Raw genomic sequence first — 19106 nt, forward strand, 5'->3', positions numbered from 1 at the left:
TACTCAAAGTAGAGTCTCACTTGGTATATGCTTTTACTGACATGATTGGATGTGTTACAGCTCTGAGAAGTATGATAGCAGAGTAATCCAGTGTGTATGTGCAGTAAAATGTGTAATAACTCAGAAAAGAAACATGCTTTTCTGGGTTAAACTATTTCTGGAAATTGCCGAAGTAAACTACCAGCCCAAGTTTATTTAAAAGCGTCTTGGAGGCAAAAGCACATTTTCCACTGATCAGGAGGTGCCAGAGGAGTCAGTTAATATACGTCAAAAGAGGTCAGAGTACAGTTTTGTGACTTTATACTATGGAGGTGTATGAAAATGTTTTTATATCTAAATTTGGAGCTCTTGAAAATCTGTGTAGGTATTTACAATGTTGGTGATTTGGCTGAAGTATGTTTTGGCCAATTAAATGGAGTAGTTTTATGCCATTTTAATTTTAAGTTAGGTGGTTTGTTCACAGAATTTTCTCAGGGCTCTGTCTGACTTCAGATTATGCTAAGGTACTATCCTATAAAAAGAGAAAGAGATGTAAGGGAAAATGATGGATGCGCTGATGGGGGAATAGGGGGGTTCTGCAAGACTGATGAAATCCCATTTTGTTAATCATCACTCTAGCCTGTAGTTCATTATTAGCTTTTAGTATTAAGGAAAACCAGTATTTGTTGCCATTACTGCCAAGAAGTCTGCATTGATAGGAAGATTTTTTCTCAGTTGTGCAGCAGTTCCCAGTAGAAGTGCTTCTGTGCCTAAGCCAAGTATACTTTGTCCCCAAAATTAGAAGGCAGCTGTTCAAAATTTTTTATTTGTATATGTGTAATACCTAATGGTTTCAGTAATAGATTATTACAGATTGACCTGATTCTCTTTCACCCTTCCTAACTTTTAATCACTTATAATTAGAAATAAATACACAACTGGGAGCAGAGTTCTGGAAAGAGCTCTTAAATCCCACCAGGGTGCCTGTACATATGTGTATGTGTGCTTGGTGTAGGGTTGGGTTTTTGTGTCTCTTCTTTGCTGAGTTTGCTGGCAGCCAGTTGCTGGGAAAGAAAAGGATAATTACAATGCGAAATTGTTTTATGTTTTTCTCCTGTGGATGATGCTATAAATATAAAATTGCAGTAGAGATTTTATGGAATTGTTAACAAACTAAGGAAGATAATTAATTGATGCAGAGTGCACAAGGGGAAAAAGATAGAAAAGATTAAAAAAAGAATTTGGGCAAATGGCCTTTTTTCTGTGGTCTTAAAAGTCACCTAATAAAACATTGTTTTATTGCACAGGTACACTAATCATTTCTGGTTTTAATCATTACACTGCATATGCTTTTCAAGCAATTTTATAGAGTGTGCTCTCTAAGGTGGCTCATGAAAATCACCTTCACAGTCCATTTATTTAGATGCTGCAGTGTGCTTGAGTGAAAGCTGACCATCTCTGAAAAGGATGCGGATTGCCCAGATCTATCACTTAAGACTAATAATTCCCTGCAAAATGGGGAGAGTGGGTTATTTCTTCACCAGGCTCATTATACTGGGCAGTCTCTGGTTTTAGATCTAGATTTTCCTGTCCTGCAAACACCCCCAAAGAGCCCTGTTATTTAACACAGCATGTCGCCGGTGTTACACATGGTGATTTATGAAAGTGCAAGTTCAAAGTTATCTATAGTTGCTCTTAAATATATTTCTGTGTTATCTTCCTCCTCTAACCTACATTGTCTGCTTGTTTGTAGTCTTTTTGAACTGCACAGATTAGGCACCCTGCCCCTCTCTTCAACTGAAGTAAGGGACCATCCAGAGCCCTGAAATCACCTTGTGAATCATTCTAGCTTGCTGTTAACCTCAGAAAGCAAACACCAGGAACTGTTGTGAAACTCTCCCCATCATACTTCATTGTGTATAAAAGGAAATGAACAACTCACACTACTGGTTCATTTTCTAAAATCTGTCCTTCCCAAAGCCAAGTGACAATGTTCTCTGATTAATCAAGGGAAGATCTACTTTGACACACGATCCTTTTTCTGTCAAAGAGCATTTTACTCTTTGTGTCGCTTTTATGACATCTGATCCCTTTGAATAAGGAAGGCTAGTTACTGGCTATGATGTAGAGTTGTCAGAGAGTCCAAACAAGGCTTTTATAAAAGCAAGGAGCTAGTGGGTTCAAGAGGGTGCCAAAACAGAGAGGATGAAAAGCAGTTCAGCAATAGCAGCAGCATTCTAGGTCAAATGGGCTTTGCAGGGGTCAGAGAGTCTTTTTCAGTCACTGAAGAAAGGATTGTGGGAAAGAAATAGGAATAATGAAGTCCAATATGTTGATTTTCCCCTGTCTGAAAATCTGTGCTGCATTAGTTCAGAAATTTTTCTTTGCTTGTTTGGCAGGTGGTAAAAATAAGGGTCTGAAATGGGAGAGGGTAGCAGACATTTACTTGCAGGGGTAACTTCCTCTGAGACTTTCAAGAGCAAGCAGACATTTTATGTAGTGTTGTTTTGAGAGAGGCTTCACAATAATTTTCAGTATATGTTTGAAAGGAAAAGCTAACATTAGTGCATAGATCTTTACAGCTGCTTGTACATGGAAAAAACAATGGAGATACTGGAACACTCTTCACTTCTCATTCCCTGGCTTGATCCTATCTTGTATTGCCTTTGGTGTAGGAAACTCCACTGCCAAAAAAGCTTTTGTGGAAGTTACAATACTTTTCTGTTGTGTTATCAACTGACAGCAGACAATTTTAACCCCAAGGGAAGTGCTTAACTACCTCAAATTCAAAAGGCAGGTTAAATGAGTTCACATTGCATTTCTTTTTCAACCATAGGAGAGCAGACCTAGGTAGCTAAGTCAATTGTCATTAGTTTGGAATTGACTGTTGAAATGCTGAAGATTCGCAGGGTGTAACTAATGACACTCCATTTGTACCTTTCTGATGATATGTCTGGTGAGACATCCTTTGTGAGTCTTTTAATTTTTGTTATTGGCTAGCATGTAAAGGAATGGATTTACTTTTGTTTGCAGGGTTTGCAGTGAGAATGACTTCAGTTAAATGACTTCTATTGGAAAACATGAGGATGGAGCATAAGAGTAGGAAGGAGACTGAAAATATCTCATTATGTGAGACTGGAAGTCGCACGCAGGGCTGTGTGAGTCAGCAATGTGCCCTTGCAGTGATGAAGCACTAACCACAGGCTGGGTTGCACTAGCAAGAGCACAGCCATCAGATAACAGGAAAAAATTAGTCCCCTTTACTTGGCTATCATGCCAAGTAGCCACATGTGAGTCCATTGTCCAAAAGTGAGTCCAGTTTTGACTTCCGTGTAACAAGATACTGACACACCAGAGCAGAGGCAACAGAATCTGGCACAAAGCATCAAGGATGTACATTGAGGTGCTGAGGCAACAGGGCGTATTCAGCTCTCCCCTGCAGAAGGGAAGGGTAAGGAGAGTTTGAATGCTGTCTTGCATCTAAAGGAAGAAGAAAGACTGAGACAGACTCTTCTCTGAGATTCGCTGCGAAAAAGATAAGACTGCAACAGTGACAAGTTGCAGCTAGAATTTTTTTAGGTTGACATTAAAATAATGTTCTTAAGTGGGAGAAGCATTAGATGCTGTCCAGGGAATGATTCATTATTTTTTCCAGAAAGGCTGTTGGGTCTTCATGCTTGGAGATTTTCAAAGCTGAGCTGTTCAAGGCCCTGAGCTACTTTGTCAAAGCTGGAAGATAGCTTTGCTTTGAGGAGGACATTGAACTAGGTGACCTCCAGAAGTTCTTTCCAAATGAAACTGTTCTGTGATTCTGTGACCTAAATAAACTAAGCCAACATTAAGCTGCTCTACATCCTCATTATGGAGGAGGGCTGGAGCTGCAGAGCATGGTACCTCAGCTCAGTATTTCCTGGCCTCTTTTTGATTTTCTGCAAGGTAGTTCCAGAAGTTGGGAGAGTAGTGCTTTGGAATTGATCCATTCCCGTGCTCCCATAATAATATTGTTAAAGTATAGCAGTAGTAATTTATTTTCTCTTTGTTTCTTTGATTTTTTTTTTTAAATAAGAAAGTATGCATGTAGGCTCAAATATGCTAAAATTAAAATTTTAATTACAATAGAGAGAAGACCACCCAGTCTGTACTGCTTTATCTGCTCATTGAGTGATCTTTAACACCTATCTCTATAAACAGGTTTTTGATCCATGAGAAAAATGAGTAAAATGTAACAAGAACACACTGTACCTGTGTGAAAACCCTTAAGCTAATCCTGTGTTCTTCATTTTCATAATCTCTGTAAATAATTGCCATAACAAATGTTATCTTTTCCTGTTTCTTCCATCAGCCTTCTTCCAAGCATATGAAAAAAATGCACAGTATTTTAATACTGGTCTTTAGTGATGGTCTCAACTTTTTACTGCCAGGACAAATAATTAGAGCAGTGTTTCTTTCTCCTGGTAAAAGTTTTAAGTACTGTCAGTGAAAGAATTATGTTATAATTTGGGGATCATTATAAGAATTAATATTCTTTAACATCATGAAGTTTGTGGTAATTTTTTACAACTTCATTATAATACACTACTTGGACCACTACAGCAAAGCAATTTTAGTCCATGAAAAGAAAGTTCTTTGGCAATGAAACAAATGAGGAAAGAAATTTTAAAACAATTACCAACATGTTAGCAAGAGTTAGATAAGTTAGAGAAACTCTAACTCTAAATCTAATCTATCTCTAAAATGATTGTGAAGTTCAGGTTACTCATCATGTAAGGGTGGAATCAACTGTTACATCTTATGTCTGTCCTTATTGAATGTAATAACAAAATATCAGCAGTGCTGTAAAACCAGGTCACAGCACTTCCTGAACAGTTAGGATTTACACTCAGTGCCCATTGGACTCTGAAGGGGTGATGACTTGGGCTTTGGGGATTTTGTAAGTCCAGATGGGATAGGCATCTTTTGAACATTTACATCCAATTCTAATCTAATTCAATTTTGATAGTGGTTTTTCATAGTAGTAATCAAAGTTGAGTATTTTACCCATGGTGGTCTTCACATATTGAATTACATCTTCATTTCTGGAAGTGCTGATTCACATTTAAACCAGGTGAGGTTTATCTGTCTCCCCATCATTGGCATTCTGGATGAGTAATGTGTACATATATGCAATATCAAACTGCACAAGTGCAGATATGACTCCTCTAAACTCAAAGTTCAGTGTTTTCCTAATTACTTACAGGCTATTGAGATTAAAGCAACAAGATCTCTTTTGTGTTAAACAAGAAGCTCACATTCCTTACTCATGAGCTACTCTCCTCTTTCCCTCTTGGTGATCACGGGCAACATTTTTGCAAATAGACGTCCCAGTCCGTCCGTCCCCCTCTGCAAGAAAGCCTTTGTAACTTGTGGCTGACCTAATTGTGCAGTGACAGCCCTGCTGCTGCAAATCTGGGGAGATCCCTGGTACAGCACTCATGTGGGCTTAGCAGTGTGTGCAGTCTGAAGCAGGATATAGGTAAGCAGCAATGCAAGGCTTTGAAGGACTCTCTCCAGTTTGATGTGGGGGTGAGATGTCCCACAGAGATTTTAGAATAGCTTGGAGACCATGGACCAACTTCTACATGCTTTTCAGTACCACACCCCAGCTGATGCCAGTGAATAGGGTTACGTTACTGAAATTGTTATATGTTTGAAAACTCAGCCTTCTGTAGAGAAATCTTTCAATACCATGTTATCTGTGGCAGTTGTAATTTGTGCTTTCAATTCTGAAGTACTTGCTGAATACTCTTTCTTAACCTGGATATGTCTGCATGAGGTCCTGGGGATTAGAGCCTGAATTTGTCTTAGTGTTATGACAGAGGAAAAAGAAGAAAATGTTAAGATTTTTTTTCTTTATTTGACCAACAAAAAACCTCAGTAGTGCCATCATTATGGTCACTGTGTTAGTGTGGGGTGGAAGAAAAAAATGCAAAAATTGCAAGGTGGAATCACATCTACTACTAAATATTATGCTGTTCTCCTAGTAGAATTAGAAAGCTTTATAAAGTATTTTAGGTCTCCTGGAGAAAGACCACTCAGTAATGTTGAGGTAGGCTTTCTTTGTGTCATGTGTCATTACCCAGTAATGCCCATCCCATCTTCAGTTTGCACCAGTGAAGACTTAATCAAGCATGTAGGAAGAAGAATAGTTCTTACTTAATCCATCCAAGAATGGCTCAGATTTGAAACAGGGTTGTTTTAATGCTGCTCTTCGCTGAAACAAGGTTGTTAACATGACACAGAACCATCACTGTTGTGTTTTATGTGTGTGCTTTCATGTTCAGACAAGTAGTAGTGGCAATCAAAATGGTTTGGCTCAGCCAATAACTCTGTTGAGTGCCATGTATTAACTGTGTTAAAAATTTATTAATCGTCTTGGTGAAGATAAAAAATAGGGAAGCATTGTGTCAAACTGATATGTTTGAAGAAAGGGGAATATTTTAGTTTTGTTTGAGCTTTGGGAATTTAATCATTGAGTGGAAAGATGTCTATTTGTATTTCCATGCTTCAGGATAAAACTGCTGTTGAATGAGGAGGTTCTTATTCTGGCCTGGGTGATTCAGCTGCCAAGATCCAGAGGTAACAGGGATCAATTCACCCGTGAACTCTGATAACAAGAGATTGGTTTTCCTTCTGTTTGTCAACATGTGAGGACAGTGGGCTGGAGTTGGGGATCCTGCAGCAGAGCAGGGAGAGACTTGAGTGCTGTTATTACTTGCAGTAGGCAAGTAGGGCTCTGTGACCAAAAGGATCTAAATCCTTGAGCAGAAAGATGCAGGAAATAGTTGCAGGCAGGCAAGAAGAGGATGAGGAAATGCAAGAGACAGTGAGTGAGGAAAAGGCTGTCCCCCTCGTGTCAGGATCTGGGAGTAGGTGCTTGGCTATAAATTGCTATGGCAGCTATAGGGTGGAGGTCGTTTATGGCATCCATGTGACAATAGATTTGTCATGTGTTACAGAGAGGTCTCTTTACATTAAGGTATATATACTGCATTGTGCATTACTTCAAAATCTTCCTGTGTACTTTCACTCTTCTATTTCCACTCTATAAATTGATTTCTTTGTTATCCTAATTTGTCCTGGTTTTAACATATTGTAACTTTTACTAATGTTTGTTACTAGGCTTTTTTGTTTGTTTGTTTGTTTGCTTGTCTAAAAGCCAAGAAGCCATATAGTCATACCTGTTTGTTCACAGTGAGTTTTTGTGGGGTTTTATTATTTGATGTTCATTTTTATCCTTCATGTTGGTGTTTTGCTAACTGTAGTTCTATGGCTAGCATACTCAAATCCATTCAGTGGCACATGCTTTGTTCCTGTAATTACCATTTTAAAATGGAATAATCTCTGAGACTATATCCAGAATCTAGAACTAATGTTACAGAAAATAAGGTCAAAGAAATCAAATAACATTGCTTCCAAAGTTGCAATAGAGTCTTTGAATCATCTTCCATCATTAATATCAATGCTTGACAGCACTTAGAAGTTTAATCATGATTTGTAACCCTCTGAATTTTATTGCTTCTACAGTCAGAAATCAATTTCAGTACTTAATGGCATCTTGTAACCTCAGTCAAGGAGAATGGTGGCTTGATTTTTATTCTGGTTTTACTCAAAGCTTCACTGCTAAGCTATACCCTGACAAAATTATTTCTGTGACATTCTTTGACAAAGTTGTTTTCAGTTCTCTGACTTGAACAAAATACTTTTATGTATACAACAGAGTTCAGAAGTATTTCTCTCTGTCGATCATTTTTATTGAGCTATAGCTTCATATATTCTCCAAATAGTTGTTCATTCCCAGCCTAAAATACAGTGAAGTGTATGTTTAATCTTAGTCACACTTGCAGACCTGGGACTTCACATGTAATTAACATCCACCACAAATGTCTGGAAGATCAGACCATAAACTGTTGTTTAATCTTCCTGTTGCTTACTGAGGTTCAAGAAGAGAATGGAGCACACTTATAATTCCAAATTAAACATTTAGATTAGTCTTTATTGATTCCTTTTGATCAGGAGAAGTGTGTTTGGGCTTGATTCTGTTTCGTCACTCAGTAATTTCAGTCATTGAAATTATTGACCTGGTTGGGAGCTCTCCTTTAGTGGCATGATTGCAGGATGAAATTGAGTACATTTCTTAAGAGAAATTAGAATTATGTTTTTTTACCAAAAAAACACAAAATGGGGTAGCTCATAGGAACCAAACTGAAACAGGATACAAGAAATTACACTGTTTCAAACCTCCTCTCAAAATGTCCAGCTTTTAAGAGAATCAAACATGCAAAGGGCATATCCCTTGATCTCCTTTATAAATAACTAAATATTGGAAAAGTTTCTATTTTAAATATGATGCTGTCTACTTTTCTGTACACTTATTAGGAGATTTTGTATGCTTTGAAAAAGAGAAAAATTTAAGAGATAAAATCAGTAACACCCATGGGGCCATCAGTAGATCTAGTTTACCAATTGTGTCCTGACTGGGAAATGCTGCCCATTTTTACCTGTACACAGACTTCTTATTGGAAATGTTATCTGTTTGACATAGAAATAATGAGCTTATGTTGCCATAAGGAGTAACAGGAGTGATTTCTTGAACCATGTCATTTAAACTTCAGTCTAATTCCTCAAGAAACTGTCCCTGGAAAATTGTTTCTCCAGAGAATTAAGGAAACTTATTTGCTTTGGCAGTTATAAACCCCTGAGGACCACCATAGCAAACCACATCTCTAAAAGCAAAGGACATCATTTTTGTCACTTTTCAAATCATCTTTATCTTATATACAAATACTGAGCACCCTTCTTCACATTTCTAATGCATTTCATGTGGGTTTTTCCAATTACAAAGGGACAGCTCTCTGATTTATGTACTGATGACTTCCAGCTAACTTTTCTTGCTGTATTTCATTTAGAGAGCCTGCTGTCTACACATGATAATGTTTGTGTAGTGGATGACACGGTTCTGGAGCTATCGGAGGTGGAAGAAACGGCGTCAGAAAGCAGCTGCTTTGCATCAGAGGACACCACGGAGGACTCGGGTGTTGTGAGCTCCCCGTCTGACATTGTGTCTCTGGATTCACAAAATGACAGTATGAAGCGGAGGGAGATCAAGCTGGTCAATGGCTACATGGACCCAGCTGAGGCAGATGCAGTGTGTGGCACAGAGACGGGCGCCGTGCAGAACGCTTCCTGCGACAGCGTGGGACCTGACAGCGCTCCACTGAGGTAAACATTTACTTGCCACCAGCACTTGTCCTCCTGGTAGGGACTCATTTAAGAAAACCAACTTATACTTTCTTCTGCTCTTTCATAAACCAGTACCAATGCCAAGTGACTCCTCCCAGTGAAAAGCTCACTGCCAAATCCCCTCGAGCAACATACTTGTAGCAACAGGCAAAGGTCACTTTTTTGTTTGAACTTGCAGTTACATTTCTTGCAAAAGACCGCTGCCCTCCAGAGTTGATTTCTTCATGGAATAAGAAATAATTCTGTTACAGTTTGGTTTATTTTGTACTTCTGACAGCACCTGAAGTTTTTAAAAATGTTACCGTATATTCATCCAGGAAAATGACATGCAGGTCATATAATGGAAAATTCAAGCCACTGAAAGCCAGGTGGAAACGGACTGCATGCAGTGAACTTTGGAGATTGGTTTGGAAATGTTTGCATACATATATATATATATATATATATTATATATACACACATATATTTTTATATATATATATATACACATATATATATTTATATATGTGTGTATATATGTTCACCTAATGCTAACATCTACTGGTGTTATACTTTAGGGTGGGGGTCTTTTCAGCATATTTCCTTTTCTTTTCTCCTTGTTTTTCTTTTTTTTTTTTTTTTTTTTTTACCATAAACAAACATTTTTCTGCAGTTTTTGCAAGAAAATACGAGAACCTGGAGTTTAACTAGAAACTGCCTTCAAGCACAAATGACTCTGACACTGTTTGTTTGCCAAAACTCACATAGTTGGTGGCAGAGCTGCAAAGGGAACCCAAAATTTATAGGACTTTGCAAATACAAGCTAGCCAAATAGGAAGCTGTGTCTCCAGCAAGGAGGGTGGCCTGGTAATACTGACAGGGATCCACTCTGTGTGATGCTGCAGAGTCATGGGACCGGGGCCAGAAATTCCTCTGAATTCTCAGTTGACACAAAGTCTGTGCTTTCTGGTCTCTCTCCATTCAGCTGTTAATCTGTACCCTCTTCATAAAAGCATGTATCATGACCTAGTTATTTCCATCCACACATTTCTGAGTGAGAACTTCATCTTGGATCATGCAGTAGGTGATAACTTAGGGATAAATTAGACGAAAGTCAGTATTTAACCTACTGGAATGATCTTGGGGTTTTTCTTTATCCATCAGTATCAGTGGGGATAAGGTCAAGCCTCACTTACATACTTGCTCCAGAATTAATTATCCTTGTGATTTTTCCTTTTGCAGTGTCTTAGGTTCTGATGCAGTTTCTATTGGAAGAATTAGATAGGCTGGTATAGTAACTGCAATTAACATTCCAGACCTGATCCAGAAAAGCAACCCATTAGTTTTAGTAGGCTTACACTGGTCCTTTTGAGGTAAATAGCCTATCCCAACTTTTCTTCAAAATGCAGGATCTGAAGTGGTTTGAAAAACACACATGCATGTTCAGTGGGGGAAGAGGAAGTTAGCGTTTTGTTGACCAAAGACATCAAAGCAAAGCCCTCTAATAACAATACTAATCAGCTACAATTTGGGGGGAGCTTTTCCTGGCTTTTTAATCAAATGAAGGATTAGCCATAGGTCGTTGTGACACACTCCCTCTTGAAAGTCAGTATTCCCTCCATCTCTTGCCTCAGCCAAAGATACATATTCTGTCCATGACATTTAGATTTGCCCTTGCCCCACAAGCCCATATAATTTTTACTATTTGGAAAGAGTGCACAAGGAAGCTTTCCATCAGGACTTAGGTCCAGGGGTCTGGCTGAGCCAAAGGAGTGGAAGCTGGAAGTATAGTGTGATGCACTGTCCATTGCAGTCAGGAAGGTGCTGAGAGGCACCAGTGCTGCAGTGTCCTGTCTTGGGCTCCCAGTTCAAGAGAGGGACTGGAAAACTGGAGAGGGTCCAGTGGAGAGCCACTGAGGGGGCTGGGGCACTGGAGCACAGGAGGTGTGAGGGGAATGATTGCTCACAGCAGTGGGAAAGCGATGTTGGTAAGGAGGGACCTGGTTGCAGTCTCCCTCTAACAAAAGGAGGACTATCAGGGTTCTCAGGCATGAAGTGTGAAAGGACAAGAAGCAGCTTCTCTAAAGGAAATAAAAATTAAATATGAGGGAATTCCTCAAAATGGGAGTGGTCAAGCAGTGGAAAAGGTTCCCAGGGAAGTTGAGGAATCTCCATGTCTGGAGATTCTCAGAAGTCAGCCAGGTGAAGCCTCTGGCTTTGAAGCTAGCCTTGCTTGGAGCAGGAAATTGGGCTAGGCTTCCTACTTTCTTTTTTTCTTTCTTTTTTCCTTTGATTTTATAATGCTTAATACTCTGTATTTATCTAATATATCTGTAATTTAAAAACAGAGGCTTGGGACTGAAATAGGTTGTTGTTGTTTGGGGCATGCAGTTATTTTTCATAATTACTATTTATTTTTTTGGTTCTGAGACAACAAAATTGCTCCAGATCAGCTTAGTGATATAGCAAAAACTCAACATTTGTGATGTGCTTTAATCTTATGTCAGCAACCACTTAGACTGACACAACAGTGATGCTGAGAGTAATATCCTTTTAAATATTATGCTTGGAATGTGCCAGTAATATTTGATGGTAAATCCAATTCCACTCATAACCTATCTTTGTAAACAAAGCAGCTTTGAAAATTGTGCTCCTCTAAATCCTTTTGAGGTCAAGCTGCCAAGTTTTTAAAAGCCACTTCCTAAGTGTAAAGGAAAGGGAAAAAGGTATTTTTTAAAAACTATTTGCATGAAATTCTTGTTTTAATCAGATATAAATTTATTCTTAGTACAGCTTTGAGTACAGACAAATTTGGAGAACATCAATTTCCATTTTCACAGTCAGAACAACTGCCACCCCACTAGTAAAATATGTTGGGAACTCAAATTCTACATAACTCTTTGATGAATGGGCTACTTTAAGGACCAAACCAGCCTCATGAATCCCCAATCAAGTCAAAATGCACTTCATGTGAACAACCAAACTATACAGAGTTTTAAGGACATTTCATAAGCTACAAAATGTAAAGGAAAATTTTACACAGACTTTACTCATTCCTTTCTTTCTCCTACTTTGTACACTGGTGATCTAAACTCAGTTCTCAAAGGAAGATAAGAACAAAAAAACTGGAGCAATGCGTTGCTGCTGTAACGTAGTAGGGGTTAGCAGCAGTGAGACCGAGTTCTCCTTGAGTCTGAGCTCTACTGAAGCTAGAAATTTTATTTAGTGACTAATTTGGCCAAGGCTTGGGGAAAAAAAGGTTAATAAGGATAATGGAAACATTTAGTTGCCATTTTAAATTGTAAAGCTGACTAAAAATTGGGCTTTTCAGCCAGTGAAATAAATTCCTAAGAATTAATAGTGCTATGTGCTAAAATAATTTTGTACTTGGTAGATTGTGAAAAGTACCCTTAAAGTGGAAGCAAATTATATTTGGAGTGTGAAGGGCTGTAAAAAAAGTCCAGGTAGTATTTTGCCCATCCATTGTGAAGAACTGCAATGAAGAGCAGAATCAAGTCCACAGTTCTCATATAGGTTTGCTCCAAAGATTTAGCCTGTGCTCCACATGAAGAATATTTTGCCATGTGGCTTCCTCCAATTATTTGTATGTTTTGCTTTAAATTAATTTTTCTTAGAGTTTCTGGGGAGGTTAACTGGATGTTCTAGGTGGTCTCTCTGTGGCTGTAATGTCTGAGAGCATTAGAATATCACAGCAGGGTTTTCATCTGCTGCTGAAGTTGAGGAAACTTGTGAGCATTTAAGGGTACAGTCTCTGACATGGGATATGTTTGTCTGCACATAGCAGGGTAAGGTTGTGGCCAGGTCAGAAATTACACCAACCACAGGCTTTGCACAAACAAATATAACAGCACAGCAGAGCACTAATCGACTTCAGTTTCCAGAGCACAGAAACAGAAATTTCTAAAGGAAGATACATGTATTCCAGAGTTTCCAAGCTGGGGTCTTTCCTCTTCAGTTTTAATTTTCTGTTCATGGCAGCAACTTGAAAGTGCACTCCTTTTGGTTTGGTTTGGTTTGGGGATTCTTGTTCAAGCAATTGTAATCCAAGTACACATACTAATTAGCAATTAGAATATCAAAAAAAAGGTCAAAACTCTAGTTCTACTCTTAGCTCTGCCTGTAACCTGTTAAACCATCTTGGTCTCTCTGCCTGTGAGATCCCCTTCTGACACTGACTGGTTTTTTACAGCGAAAACCATAACACAGCTATCATATCTCACGATACATTTGTACAGTGCCTGGTGGAGCAGAATCCAGACCTCAGCTGGAGGTGCCAAGGGCTAAACCCATATAAATAATTGACTACATGCAACGTTTGCCTGTGAATGTTTTAATATTAACTGCTGAGTCTGAACATTGTACTACATAGTTCTCTTTATTCATATCCTTTCTTATGGTTGATGTCTTTGTGTTATGTATCTGTTCACCAAATTTTAATATATAGTGTTAAATGAGTAACAAGAAAACCACAGAGAAGCTGAAATGTTGCTTATGTAGCAGTAAGTACATCTCATGATCTCACAGTGTTGCAACCCTGTCCTCCCATACCCCCTCTTTTCCCATCCCATGTGTGGTGTCATCACGCAAACTCCTAGGGGCAGGGATCAGACAATTTTACACGCCTATAAAGCATCATACACACCTACTGTCTGCAGCTTTATAAATAATTACACATTAAAAATTATGTTAAAATAATATTGTTAGGAATGCTAGGTCATGTGCTCAGTGTTAGGTAACTTCAATATAAAGGCTCTGTGTGTAATCTTAGATTCTCCCCTTTTAACGTCAATTCCCCCCCTTTTGTACAGTATGATAACGTCTCTGGTTACAGGGATGGGACTCGATTTTATTTTCTTTCTAAGTTTCAGTACTCAATTAAAAAGACAGATATACCGCTGTTCACTCAGTTCAAATTCTCTTCTGGAATTAATTAATTACTGCTTAATTTCCTTTGGCTCTCTTTATGTTACTCATTGCACTGGTATTCACATGCTATGCAGACTTTAATTCATTTCTCTGCACAGTGCTCATGTGATATGAAGAAGTGGCATTTTCCTGTTTTAGGGAAGGAGAGCTGATGGGCAGAGAGTCAAGTCAGAGTAGTGAACATATAGATGATGCCAGGACCACTGTTTTTTCAGAGGGTTGAGTATTAAATAGTTTTTCATGTATCAGAGTGCAGCTCTCCTTTTCCTCCAAGCTCTGTTCTTGGAACACATGTAAACATTTTGGTTTAAATAAGATAATAGTATGATTATGGGCATGATATAAATTGTCATGTGGACTGTCACCTCACAGAGATATGTAGTTTCTCAACTTTAAAAGCAATTGAAATCAGTTTTAAAAGGGGTTACTCCTAAGAGGGGTTCTGCTGTCCTGTCTCAGAGAAGGAAAAACACTTTAAAACAAAAGACTTTTTTATTATTATGAAAATATTTTAAATGTATTGAAATGTTTAAGAAATAAAAGTATTTTAAAAGGTGAAGGGAATTTTGTAGTTATAAAGATATAAATAAATACAGGCTTGTGTGTGGCAAAAAGACAAAATAGCTTCTAAAAGTCTGAAAGGGATTTTCCCCTCCCTTGAGTGTCTGCTTCAGTAGCCATGAGAGAGGAATATTTTTTCACGTACAGCTAGTAGAGGACATAGGGTGGGGGTGGGGGAACCCTCCAGAGATCAGTTCGTGCTGTGGGTCTGGACAGAGATAATCCCATTTCCTCCCTTTCTCTTGGAAGAATTTGTTACCTTTGGCTCTGGTCAGGGTAGCTGAAGCTGCTGGGAGGACAGTCCTCTTAGTTACCAACCTGAGAAATACTTGCTGTTTGCTACTTAACTGTTTGGATTTTGATGAATTAGTTTAAAACAAAAGCTTGAAACGATAGGGGTGGGTGAACCTGTTCTGCTTAATTTTCAGTCCATTCACATTCAAATGTTGCAGGGTTTTGTGTTCCACTTGGGAAGGACAGGACAGAAGGAGAAGTCAGTAGCTGGAGAGAATTCAGCGTGGAAGCTGGTCAGAAGAAATAAAAATAGTGAGTGGCAGAAGGCAGGAAGGGAAGAGAAAAACTGCAGTGAAAAATAGCAGTGTATGTATGTATTATATATACCTCTGTGCGCAAACACATTCTGTGTAATTACTTGTAACTGTCTCTGAGAAACAGGAGAAAGTTTAGTTCTGTTATTTCTCTCTAGGATAGATTTTATTTTAAGTGGGTTAGACCTGTTTTACTTTTTGAAAATAGTTTCAATGGGTAGGAAAGTAGAGAAAGGGTTAAAGTGACAGGGAGAACCTCAGGGAAGAAAAATTATTTAATTAAAACCCAGATGTCTGACAGATTTGCAAGCCTCTGCTTCTTACATAGTTTTCCTTCCTTATCTCTGGCTTTCCCTTTCCCCTTGTTCCAGAAAACTCTTCAAATTTGGAAACTTTTGTGCACTTTTTTGCTGGCAGATCTTCATGGAGGAAAGATATGATGGATATTATGGTTAAGTAATAGATACTCACAGTCATTCTAGGGCAAGAATACTGATTAGCCTTTCTGTTAAACTCGTCCACTGGAAAAATACTGTATGCTTTGGAGCTGTAGAATATTTTAAATATTAGAGAGCAGCTTGGGTTGCTAAGGGACTGGTGTTGGCTTACAGGAGAGGAAGGCTATGGTCCTTTCTGTTTCTTTTTTTCTGTGTAAATCAAGAGAAGTTATTTGTCTGTACCATCTTTTAACTTGAAATGTTACATTACACAGGTGATGTGACTGTATTAAGATCTAAATCATGCTAGTCCCCTTTCCTGGCTATTTCTGGCAATTCTGTCTGCCTACGGGCTTTCCTGTGGAGAAGCTGTTGCCAGAGGAGGGGGAGTGGGGGTGCATCCGCATTACAGCAACTACAAGCTGCTGCTTTTGCAGCAGGACCATGGAACTGACATATGTCGGGTACTCTGGAAGCTTAAATCACCCTGGTATGTACCAAGCTTAGAGATTGCTAGCATGAGAACACAAAATGATACTATGCAAAAGCATATTCATTTGCTTTCTGTTTAGATTCTTGACCAGTAACCATGGAGGAAAATTGTAAAAAGACCATAAACCCAGCTGCCTTTGAAAATTTGCTTCATTTTCCTCCTTGCCTCTATTTTCAAGTTCTTATTGTTAATTGGGTGGCAGCATATCTGAAGACACTACTGGACCTGTATATTACACAGGATTGAAAAATAGTTAAATTCAATCTCTGATGACTTTTATTCAGCACAGTCATAAATGCAGTGTAAAGACCTTTGTTTGATGTAGTCCCACAGAACTAGAAACAGAACACAAACTAAAAATGGAAAGGAAGTAATACCTGTACCTTGCTCTCAAAAATATGTGCAGCTTTTTTTTTATTTTATTATTAGGTTTTAATTTTTTTATTGCCTATCTAAGAACATAAAAAAGAAGGTTATCTGGTATTCAACAATATAAGACCATGTGCTTTTTTCCTTTCCTAGTTGCCTGCCAATATCATGAAATCTTGCATCAAACACAAGTGATGACTTTGCTATCTAACCAGTCCTGAATTTTTCAGTGTACAACTTGTGAATTTTAACAGGCTTTGGTTGAAAATTCATTCTCAAGTTCACAGGAGGCAGTAGAAATGGAAAAATATCACTGGTCAGGTCATGGTTTAGGTGACTAGAAAGTCCAGCACTTATTCTAGCTGCTCTCCTGCTGCAGTTATATTACTTCCTTGAATAGAAATGAAAAAAAGTTACCTAGCCGAAGAAATGCAAAGAATGGAAAAATGGTCTCTAAGATGGTGGAAACTAGTGGTTTATCCAGAAAACAGTTACCTTCACTTTTGAAGAGTACTTTGCCACATCACTCGCAAAAATGATTATATAAAAACCCTGAGTTTACTTAATGCCAGCTTTCTGGCCTGATTTAATAGCAAGTTGTTTTCAAAAAGCTTCAACCATACTTCCTACGACTTGAAATCCTTCAGCATCAGTCTCTTCTCTAACACCCACCTTGATATATACACAATATATATATTTCTCTTTGCAGCATTTTTGAAAGAGGTCAATATCATGGATTCATTTTAAAGAGGACAATTTGGATACATAAAGATGGGTTCATGTAATTCCCCAGTACCAGACTGGGACAGCTGTCCGAGCTGGGAGGGGAGCCTGAATGTTCCAAAGCCTTTGGAACTGGAGTAACCATGTCAGTTTTCCATGTAGGTCAGTCCCTCTTAGTTGCCCAAGTCTCATGTGAGAAGCTGAATGCTCTCAATGTACCTCACAGTTGTCACTACATCCCTGCATGTCCTACTGCACAGTGTGCCTGTATGGATTTGACTTATTTGCAATGGCTCTGTCCTCCCACCCCACCTAGTAGCAGGTTCATGGGAGCCATGTTCTCAAGTCTTTCAGTATAGCAAATACTGTGCAAAATGAGTGAGATTGCAAATCACGTTCAGTTAACCTGAGATATGTCTGCTACTAGGCTTCTTCTGACCTGCTGCCATGCAGGTAGGACACAAGTTTCCCTGTCTTCCACATTAAGTCTAAGAGCCCTAGAGAGATGTCTTGAGTATCCTACAGCATTTAAAATGGCACCAGGTATCTGCATTTGGATAATTGAATGTCTTCCTCCCTCCCTTCTCTGCAGTTTACATAGGTCTGTGTTGTCTTTAAGTAGTTACAGTGGGAGGTGTGGTCTCTACCTCTGGTGCCGTACATGAGGCTCACCACACTTCCCAAGAAGTGCTCAGAGAAATTTGGGTCAGATTTATCATTTACAGACCCACAGGTAAACCTGCTTTGACTATAACAAACTGGCAGCTTTTCTCATTGAAAATCCCTTGTCTTACCACAAGTCTGGGTTTATTTTTATGCAGCATTTCCAGCTAGTTTTATCAGAGAAATTTCTCTCTTTCTTAGAATGTTAACCTTCTCGTAAATGTATGTCTCTCATGGCACTAATTTGGTAAAATGCTGCTGTAAGTTTCATTTTGTCTCCAACTGCGCAAATGACTGCCAAGGAGTAATTAGGCGTTGTAGCCTGAGCTCAGTGGAACATTAAATGCTGTAGTTTAGTAGTCACTTTGCTTCGTTCTGTGCTCTTGCACAAATCTCTGCTAATCTGCATAAGTAATATGTGCGCAGGCTTCCAGGAACCGTGCACATTTGCCATTTCGAGCTTGGGCTAAATGCTCACCAGTGCTGTATTTTTAGCACCTCATATTTTAACCAGGAAGGCAGCGTAAAGGTTATCAAGTTCTTCCCTAAGTCAAAAAAAAAAAAAAAAAAAAAAAGCCAAAAAAAAAATGTATATGAGAAAATACCACTGGTAATGTTTATCCAGAATGTAAAACATCAAAAAAAAATGTGTATGAGAAAATACCACTGGTAATGTTTATCCAGAATGTAAAACATGGTATCGAAATAAGTCATGTTTTTCTTGGCTTCTGGCCAGAACAGCTGTCAACAAAAGAAAAGTGTAGAAGGGAAGAAGGCTATGGAAAAAAAAAAATTGAGGCCCTTTTGTTTTCCTTTTCCTGTGAGAAAGAGTCTTCTTAGGCATATTTGTAAGTCATGTGAGCTACTGGAAACTACCAGACCTTCATCTCACAAAACACATAGCCCATTCTAAATTCCCAGTGGTAAGAATTTTAAGAAAAACCCTTGTGATTAATCTGTACCTTCTGGCTTGCTTTGTAGGTGAGTTTGGAGATGCATTGAACAGTAGCTCTTCTAGAGATTTAGAAATGCAAAAGAAAATATCTGTTTTTCTGAAGCTCCCTCTGTAGCTGCAAATAAGAATCCTTTCATTTTCAATGCATTGTTCTCTTTCCTTCAGAAAAATGC

At 38.6% G+C, this 19106-nt stretch overlaps 1 protein-coding gene across 6 annotated transcripts in view; it reads left to right on the forward strand.

The window, feature by feature from the left end:
* COBL (cordon-bleu WH2 repeat protein) overlaps nucleotides 1–19106 on the forward strand; it is a 157907-nt gene that overhangs the window by 122733 nt on the left and 16068 nt on the right. For all 6 annotated transcript variants that reach the window (XM_041475918.1, XM_041475917.1, XM_041475919.1 and 3 more), the window contains one exon: nucleotides 8925–9237. In XM_041475918.1, the coding sequence (XP_041331852.1) occupies nucleotides 8925–9237 (313 nt within the window). The remainder of the gene's footprint in view (nucleotides 1–8924; nucleotides 9238–19106) is intronic.

The sequence above is a fragment of the Pyrgilauda ruficollis genome, unplaced genomic scaffold (assembly GCF_017590135.1).
Source record: "Pyrgilauda ruficollis isolate IOZ18807 unplaced genomic scaffold, ASM1759013v1 scaffold37, whole genome shotgun sequence".
Lineage (NCBI taxonomy): Eukaryota > Metazoa > Chordata > Aves > Passeriformes > Passeridae > Pyrgilauda > Pyrgilauda ruficollis.